Genomic DNA, 9,734 nt, shown 5'->3' on the forward strand with positions numbered 1-9,734 from the left:
TGAAAATCATGAACTCCACATGCTCTCATTTTTTCTCTCATCGCTGCAGTGACTGTGGTGCCAAGCACCTGGCACTTTGTACAATGAGGGGTTAAACTTAGAAAATATTCACACAACCATGTCAATAAATGTTAGACACAGAGAAGATTCGCGCTCCTCTGACTGGCCAAATAAACAAAAATAAGGATCCCATCTCTTCTTCCCCATGCATGTTTCATGTAATTTCCTGTTTGGACAAGTGCTAAATAACTTTTGCACCTCCTCTGCTGCCACAATAGTGGCAAAAGGTGGAGTGAATGCATTTCTCTATTTGAAGGATTTGAGAGTAATCACTGAGTTGTGTTTTAGAAAAAAAAACTGCTTAAGGAAATGAATGTGAGAAAATATATTGCAAGTTTGCATGTCATTCATTCAGGCTCTTGCATATTTGCAAACGTCTGGGAATTCAGATTTATTGATGCAGGTGTGTGAATGTCTTCTGTGAATGTAAATCACACTGTGCAAGCTCTCGGGTGCTTCGCCACTGAAATACCTTCATAGGTTTTTTTCATCCTTGAGCAGGAGGTGGGTTTGAATTGAACATTAAGATTTAGACAGGTACAAAATGAAAAAGTGCAAAGCTTACGTGAGGGACAGTTGCTACTTTCAAAGGCATTTTTCTTTTTCAAATTTGTATACGATGCCGTTTTGTGGTGCCATCAATTACGAGCAATCCTCATTAAGAATTCTCATAACAAATAACTGTGTAATAGGATCCCATTGCACAAATATGAATAATATTTTGATTGCTCTAATTGGGTAATATAATAAACAAACTTCATTTTTGCATTCATTTCAGAATTGCAATTAGCACAACCTCTAGAAGGAAAAGGAAAATTAATGGCATCAGTGTCGAGCACCAGGACAGGCAATGTCAGTGGCTGACAGCTCAGAAACTTATATGAGAATAAAAGATCTCAAACCATAAATTACATAAGAAATTATAATGTTGTTTGAAAGAGAAATTGCTTGGTGGGGAGAGCGCTTCATTAGCTCCAACTCCCCCAGGAATGACAGACAATTAAGATGATCTTCAAGGCGGTCTGTTCCCTTGTGGCGCGGCTCTCTTTCTCTCACGTGTATACCTCTCCTGCTTCTCCCTCCCAACCATACTTTCTCTTTTTCTGCCTACACCATTTTGTCATTCCCTCTGTACTTCTCTCTGCCACACTCCTACACTTCTTAGAGATGTATGGCTTCTGATTAGCATCGCACCTCTGTCTATGTCTGTGTTCATCCGACCCCCCGCCCCTCCTCCCACTTTTCTTTTCTTTTAGTTCCTTCTCCTTTTTTTCCGACTAGGTGAACCATTGATTGATCTACTGCACCTCTGCTGCTGTCTCTATGGCAACCTCATGGGTTTACCGCTGTTTGTAACTGGTGCTCTGGCCTATCTCACTGTGTGTGTGTGCATGTGCGTGTGTGTGTGTGTGCATGTGTGTGTGTGTGTGTGTGTGTGTGTGTGTGTGTGTGTGTGTGTGTGTGTGTGTGTTATTAGGAAGAGTGTGAAGGCATCTGCAGTGTGTAGATTTGCTCTGTCTGACATCCAGGAGGCCTTCAAGGGTTCCTACATGGAAAGTCAGGACTCTGGCTCCAGATGGAACGAATACACCGGGAAGATCCCCAACCCCCGGCCGGGAATGGTGAGAGACAGACATAAACACGCACACGCACACGCACACACACACATACACACATACACACAAAGCAGTAACTGTTCAAATTCTCATATGACTCTGTGTCAGTTCCTTTTGAGATGAGGCACAAAAGAACAACCTTTAAACTTCTCTTTTCTCTCCTCTCCATCACCTTTCGCCACAAAATACTACAATGAAATGCAAATGAAACTCACCAGATATGGAGAGATTCTTTGAGGGAGGGAGGGAGGGAGGGAGGAAGGGGAAAGATGGAGGGAGACAATTAAGGAGGATGAGTGGCAGCTTCATGGCGGAGGCTCAAAACACAACCAGTTTATGTCCAGGCTTGGGGAGTAATGGAATACAGTAACAGGTGTTACGTAATCAGGATACAAAAAAACTGTACCTGTATTCCAATATAGTTATGGGTTACAATACAGTTACAGAAAAAAAGGCAGAATCTGATTAACAATACATTTTTTTTAAAATGGAGATTATTTTTCAAGATTACATTTTAAAAATAATATAAAATGAATGTTTTTCCCATGGCGTGGCATTGACTATACGTATGTCTCAAATTGTGGTCACTCACTCATGGACGACCTAAGAGGGATGTTTACGTGCGCTCATTAGTCTTTGATATATTAATATGGGCGGCACGGTGGCGCAGTGTTTAGCGCTGTCGCCTCACAGCAAGAAGGTCCTAGGTTCGAACCCTGGGGTTGTCCAACCTTGGGGGGTCGGGGGGAGGGGTGTCATCCCAGGTCATTTCTGTGTGGAGTTTGCATGTTCTTCCCGTGTCTGCGTGGGTTTTCTCCGGGTGCTCCGGTGTCCCCCACCATCAAAAAGGCATACATGTTAGGGTTAGTACTCCTGTCTGTGCCCCTGACGGAGGCATGGCAAGACGAACTGGAGTTGGTCCTCGGGTGCTGCGCGGTGGCTGCCCACTGCTCCTAGCTACACAGCTAGGATGGGTTAAATGCAGAGGAAGACTTTCCCCACGGGGATCAATAAAGTAATGAAATATAAATTAACTATATACATTTCAAATTTCCTCATAATAATAATAATATAACTAAAATGGAAGGAGTCTCTCTCCATCTGTCTGTTTGTCCTTCTATTTTCTTGGCAACTGTTCAACCGATCGATTTCACACTTAGCGGATGTGCCATGGGTCTGGACAGTTTCATGCTTGTTTATATTGCCACCCGTCCCTTAAAATACAGGCTCATCCTGTATTTTAGAAGGAAATTATGTGTTCCTTGCTGAACTGATACAGAATGTGCCTCCGTATTTCGCCCTTCTCCATCACCTGAACATTGCAACGGTTTCTCCGGGGTACCAGGGGCACATGGCCTATGTCCTAAAATTGTACATTTATCATTAAATCAAATAATATAATTTTGTTAAGAAATATAAAAAGCTACACTGTAGATTTGTACAATAGTATATTGTTGTGTTCAGTGAATTTGTTTTGTGTGTTGCTTTTGTTTGCCAGTAAAGCACTTAGCTGAAACATTATATCTGCTTGCACGTCTGTTTTCTAGAGACCTATTACTCTAACAGGTCTATGTACTTTATGTAGGCAGCTGTCTAGCCTACTGTATATTTCCCTTTACACGAACCTTTCAAATCTGGTACATTCTGAACTAATACCACACTGTGTGCGTGCATCCAGAGAATCAGGGAAATTGTTTATTTAAAAAAAGCAAATTTTTTCCATTGAGGTGGGTCTGTGTAGGCGGTCGTGGGAGCCAAAATGGGATAGGGTTAAGTGTCACTTAACATTACTGACGGGCTGCCCAGATTTGTCTCTGTGGCACCTTCTTTTACTCTGGCTTGCATGTAGGGTGACCAGATGCCAACAAACCATTTGTGGGACAAATAGTGTGTTTGTGTGGTACATTGTGGGACATTGTATAGACATAGCCCATACTTTGATTTGGACTCCATAGGCCTGCTGCCTGAATTTCTTTTATGATGTTCTTTTTGACAGTTCAGTAGGTGGACACCTGATTTGTTGATTTAATTCATGTGACAGGCCTAAAATAAAGGGTGGGCATGGGTGTCGTTAATCCTCAAGAAATTTAAGAGCGTTTTGTTTGTCAAATATACATACAAGTATGTATAGTGAAATGCTATTGCATCAAACTCCCAGGCAATGCACAATGTAAGTACAAATAATTAAATTTTAAAAAAGCGAAGCTATAAGCAAAATATACCAGATAAAAATATTCACTGATAACCCGAGATACAAAAGCAATATACAGAATATGCAAAAAAGTAAACATGGTTAAAAGAACAGTGAGAATAAAGTGACAGCAGGTATTTGCATACTTATAGGTATATTTTCCTTCAGAGTTTATTGTTCATTGTTCAAGGCTCTGATAGCCGCACAAACAATCCATTGCTGGGATGATGGTTGCCCTTTACTATCCTCCTAGCTCTGCTTATGCTCCTCCTGTTGTATAGGCTCTGCAGGAAGGGAGCGCAGTACCTATAGTGTGCTCAGCTGGTTGCGCAATCCTCTGCAGGGCCAACCTGCCCTGAGAGAAGCTGTTCCCATACCAGGCGGTTAAGCTCCTCGTCAGGGTGCTCTGCACTACAGCAGAGTAGAAGGATAGTAGGACTTTCTGTGAGACCCTGCATTTTCTCAGCTGTCTGAGGTGATACAGATGCTGTCTTATCTTTGCTGCCATAGTGTCAATAATAGTAGTCCATGTTTAGTCCTCAGTAATGTGCACACCAAGGTATTTTCAGCTGATCACCCTCTCCACTTGAATCCTGCCGATTTCCAGTGGGGTGTAAGACCTCTGATGCTTCCTGGCATAGTTCATGATCAGCTCTTTAGTTTATCCGACATTCAGGGAGAGGTGGTTGGCCTGGCACCACTGCAACAGGCCTGCCACCTCCTCCTCATTGTTCAAGATATCCGGCCCACCACGACTATGCTGTCAGCAAACTTTATGATGGTACTGGAGCTGTGTTTGGCCACGCAGTTGTGTGTGTGGAAAGAGTACAGCAGAGGGCTCAACACACGGGAGGCCCCAGTGCTGAGGATGAGAGGGTTGGAGGTGTGTCTACCTACCCTGACCAACTGAGGCCTGGTGGTAAGAACATCCAGGATCCAGGTATACACAGAGATGTTTAGACCCAGGTTAGTCAGTTTACTGGCCAGCCTGGAAGGGGCAATAGTGTTAAATGCTGAGGTAAAGTCTATAAATAGCAATCTAACAAAGTCCCCTCCCTTGATGTTGAGCAAATTGCAGGGGATCTAAGATGCTTGGTAGAGAGGAGCAGATGTAATGTTTACTAACCTCTCAAAGCACTTCATGGCTACTGAGGTGAGGGTAACTGGGCAGTAGTCATTCAAGCAGGCAGGGGAGGTAATATTTGGCACAGGGACAAAAATTGACCATTTGAAGCATATGGGGACCACAGACTGGGCCAAAGAGAGGTTGAAGATGGTTGTGAATACAGGAGCCAGGACATATAGTGCAGGACTTGAGGACCCTCCCGGAGATGCCATCTGGACTGCCTGCTTCCCTGGTGTTGATCCACTTCAGTGTCCTCCTGACCTCGTGCTCTGATAAGATGAGTGGGTTCTCTGCTCCCAGTGAAATCCCGGCACTGACCACGCTGACAGCCAGGTCAATGTTAGCTTTAGCATTAGCCTCAAACTATTGCATTGCCTGTTTGCCTTTTTGCAACATGTTTTGATGCCTGAAACTTGATGTCCCCATTGTTTTGTTGTCTTACACTTAAGCAAAAGTCATGTTCATATTTGGCATTGAGGTAATCCAAAAGTAACCAGATTACATTACTATAATATTGTGATACTTAGAGTGAATTACTGAATACATTTTTCAACAGGTAATTTGTAATTGTAAGGGAATACAATAATAAAGTAACCCCCTCAACCCTGCATATATCATGGTAATTAACGCCAGGCTGTAGCTTGGCAACAATGGCTTAGTGTGGCAGCCAGGGCCATATCATCATTAGCAGGAATAGACATGGTGTGCTGTGGCTTCACTTCAGCACTATATATGGCTTGATTTCAGCTTTGCAGTTCACTTTGAAATGGAGCAGAAAAATGGTCAGGCGTTTTAGCTTGGGAGTGTGAAAGCCTCTTATAGGAGTTGGGAAAAGTCATTTGAAAAGGACAAAGAGAGGTGGGAAACTTCTTCTCTTAGTCAGGTGAAGAGGGAGCTAAGTCCCTCGGATGTCAGCACACATTGGCTGCTGAACTCACAAAGGCTCAGTGTAGTCTAAGTGAAATATCACATTTCCTCCTTACTCATTCCTCACCACGATTGCATTTTCCCCTCTATCCCTTAATTTTCCTGCTGTGTCCAGCAGAATGTTTGGTTAAGTCCTCCCCATATTCTTTCCCCTCATCTCACTCCTATCCCTTTCTCCATACATCTCCACAAAATACAGCATAACAAATGACCCAATGGCTGAGAAATCTGCAACCCCTCTACTCACCAACATGTCTCCCTCCACCCCCTCACTCCTCTCTCCTTTCTTCTTTCCTGCAGTGTATAACAGATGCTCTGCGGGCCAGGGGCATAAACTTCTCCACCTCCCTGCCAGATGATGTGCTGAACTTTGTCAGGAGACACCCTCTGATGTCCCAGCCTGTCTGGCCCTCAGACGGACGCCCCCTGTTGTTCAGGAGGACCACAGACTACACCCAGATGGCTGTACACATGGTCCAGGGCCTGGATGGAAAATTGTATCATGTGTTATTCATGGGAACAGGTATGGACACCCAGTATTAACTTTGCTGGGTATGTATCAGCTATTATTTTAGTGCAGAATTAATACAGGAGGTAAGAAGTAACATCCGCTCCTATGCCTCCTCATTCATGACAACAGTTCACCTCCTCTGAGATAAAGTACAGAAGAACTGGCTTTACACCTGTAGACGTAGGCTTTGTAAGTGTTATTACTGCTTTAACAGCTGTATTGACTTGGCATGTGATACTCAGATGATGGCTGGATACACAAGGCTGTGGAGGTTGAGGGTCAGATTCACATCATAGAGGAGCTGCAGCTGTTTGAAGAACCCCAGCCTGTCAACAGCCTGGTCATCTCTGCCACCAAGGTAATGTATGTATGACTATGTGTGTGTGCGACATGGAGGCACGCACACACGCTCCCAAAATGGGAGTGAGTCATCTTTCGGTATTAACCTGTCCTCTCTCCTCCCTCTAGATGAGTATATATGTCGGCTCTCCATCAGGAGTGGTTCAGCTGCCTCTCTCCACCTGCCAAAGATACACCTCCTGCTACGACTGTGTCTTTGCCAGGGACCCCTACTGTGCCTGGAACGGAGCCCAGTGTGTGGAGATAATGTCGCACGCTGACAGGTGGGTGCTTGCATGTGTGTGTGTATTTGTGTGTGTGTGTGTGTGGCTGAGTTTGTGTGACTGCGTGCGTGCATCCATGCATGTGTGATTTGGATCAGCTGATTACATCTCGGCTGGCGCCCTCATAGTATCTGTTTGATTTGCCTAACTTCAAGTACCCCATATATCACCGCACCCTGTCACGGCATCAGCTCTGAACTGTTGCATAATCGCAAATCTGGCAGAACACCAGTTTTCGACAGTGACAGTAAACACGTCATACAATTGTGTGCTTTTAATGTGCTGATTCATCTCACTGAACTCACTTAGTCAGTAGAAATGGGTTTCACACGATTAAACATGATCTGTATGGCTAAGTTAGTGAGAATAAAATGAGAGCAAAGCGGAATGACACAGAATGATCGTACAGTTAAATGAATTAGATCTGTCAGTGTACCAGCAATACGTTGTATATTACACATAGGGATATTTTCTCTCTCCACAGATCCAGTTTATTCCAGGACATCCAGAGTGGCAACAGGGGATGTGAGAACAGTGCAGGAGACGGTACGCAGGAAGCTCATCCGCTCCAAAAACACCACACTTTTGTTTCCTTTTGATCCAACAATTGATGAAAGGGAGATTAAAAATAGAAAATGTTTGGCACGACTCGGAAGACGTATAGTTGTCATCCCATCTTTGAGGGTTGTTTATGCGTACTCTATTGGCAAACACCTTTCGGCTCTTGCCTCTTTAATCACATTTTTTCGGTGTCTCTTGAGTGAAATCTGCTTGAAATTCAAGGCAGGCGATCTCTTTCACAGACTTCAGAGTTTTCATCTGGTGAAATTCAGCATTTTCTGTCACTACACTGCCCCCTCTGCATAATGTACTACGCTGACTGAAATTAATTATCATTTGAATTTTTTTGCTCTAGTTTTTTTTTGTCAGTCTTTTAAAAAGATTGATTTCTTTCAAGCATGCAAAGAGACAAATCAAAGGCCCAGATTTTAAATTCTACCGTGCACTTAATGTTCTTATTAGCACTCTTTCATTGTGAATAAATATACATCTGGGCTGCTCTTTTTTCAGACCTCATTACGCAGCGGAGCCGCTTTGTGATGGTGGGGGATGATGTGCTGCTACAGTGTGAACTCAGCTCCAACCTGGCCACCCCTGTGTGGACCTTGGATGGCAATGAGCTACATGGGTATGGCCTAAACTCTGGCTTTCGAACCGGTACAGATGGCTTGCTAATCATCGAGGCCCGACTCGACCAGAGCGGGCTGTATATCTGCCACGCCCTGGAGAACAACGTTCGCATCGCCATCGTCTCGTACAACGTCACGGTGCGCCTGAACCTTCCACCTGTCAGGCTGACTGAACAACCCTATAGTTCCTCCACCCTTCAGCCCACATTTAGTGAGCCCACCTCCTCTGAGATGCCCCCGCTTCCACCACTGGCCCCTTTCCTGCCTCACTCAGAGCTCCTATCCCCCCGCAACATGGAGGCTATATATCTGTCCCTCATCACCATTCTGGGGGGGCTGTGTGTGGTCCTCACTGTGGTCCTCCTCTATGTGGGTTTCTGCCTACAGGCGGGCCGCAGGGGAAAGTACTCCCTACGCGCCGCTGCCGCAGCATACCCAGAAAGGAAGAGGCACAGCAAAAACAGGAAACAGCAGAAAAACTCTTCTCACCTGGAGCTCAAGACTATCTCAGGTCACTACAATGGGATCGGCGTCTGTAATGGTGTCTCCAAACGCCACGAGGCCGATGCGCAGGACGGAGGCTTCCTCCAGATCGTCCCTGGGGAAGGAATCTCATCCCAGGACAAAGAGCCTCCTCCTCCGGCCCCGCCTCTCCCCCCTCCCCCACAGCTTCCCTCCCCAGAGTGTGACTTCCCCAGTGGGCTGTCGGCTACGCTGCCCAACGTCCTGAGGAGAATGAACGGCAACAGCTACGTGCTGCTGAGGCAAAGCGACTCGGAGAGTACATCTCCTCTCTGCTACTCCTTCACGGAGGAGCTCAACAAGATCCTGGAGAAGAGAAAACACACGCAGCTGCTGCCTAGGCCCGATGAGAGCTCTGTGTAGACAGAGTTGTACGGTAGCTAGCGCCCCCTGTGGTGGGATGACTGAAGTGTGTCCTCCCCAGTGCTGAAGCACTTGTCACACTATTTGTCATTGCTGATAACTTGGACTTAAGCAATGGCAGATCTAAAATGCTTGACTTGAAGAAGAAAAAAAAGATGTTTCAATTCCCCATTTAGACATTCTTGTTTTTTGGGGGGGTTTTTTTGCCTTTGAGAAGTTTGTCCCACCCTAGGTCCCAACTTATTAGAAAGAAGAATGATAGTGAGACCAAAACAAACAAAAAAAAAAAAAAAAGAAAACTCAATGAAGGAACAAGCATGATGTGAAGAGAATGTGTTATCTACCTCAACTCAGCAGAGGTCAGTAGGCCACCTGCAGCCAAATTACCAAGTCTGGAGCAATGTAACACCCCTCATCAGATTTTGATCCAGCAGTAAGTCTTACAGACCTGTTACAGACCAGGAAATCGGGACCGGGATAAGAACGAAGGGGGCTTATGGGAATATGAGTACATGTGAAGACAGCTGCTGTGAGTCAGTAATACTTGGCTTGTGTCAAAACGGAGGGCAGCTAGCCAATGTTGGTTTGCATTTGCAAATGCACAG

The 9,734-nt window shown here is 45.0% G+C and overlaps 1 protein-coding gene across 1 annotated transcript in view; it reads left to right on the top strand.

Moving 5' to 3' along the window:
* The window catches only part of LOC130122999 (semaphorin-4G-like), a 28,766-nt gene extending 19,637 nt beyond the window's left edge, over window positions 1–9,129 (top strand). The window contains exons 9-14 of the mRNA XM_056292102.1: window positions 1,538–1,682; window positions 6,221–6,443; window positions 6,674–6,789; window positions 6,900–7,054; window positions 7,539–7,600; window positions 8,126–9,129. Coding sequence (XP_056148077.1) covers window positions 1,538–1,682; window positions 6,221–6,443; window positions 6,674–6,789; window positions 6,900–7,054; window positions 7,539–7,600; window positions 8,126–9,129 — 1,705 coding nt within the window. The remainder of the gene's footprint in view (window positions 1–1,537; window positions 1,683–6,220; window positions 6,444–6,673; window positions 6,790–6,899; window positions 7,055–7,538; window positions 7,601–8,125) is intronic.
* Window positions 9,130–9,734: the final 605 nt, after the last annotated feature.

This window comes from Lampris incognitus, chromosome 13, assembly GCF_029633865.1.
Source record: "Lampris incognitus isolate fLamInc1 chromosome 13, fLamInc1.hap2, whole genome shotgun sequence".
NCBI lineage: Eukaryota > Metazoa > Chordata > Actinopteri > Lampriformes > Lampridae > Lampris > Lampris incognitus.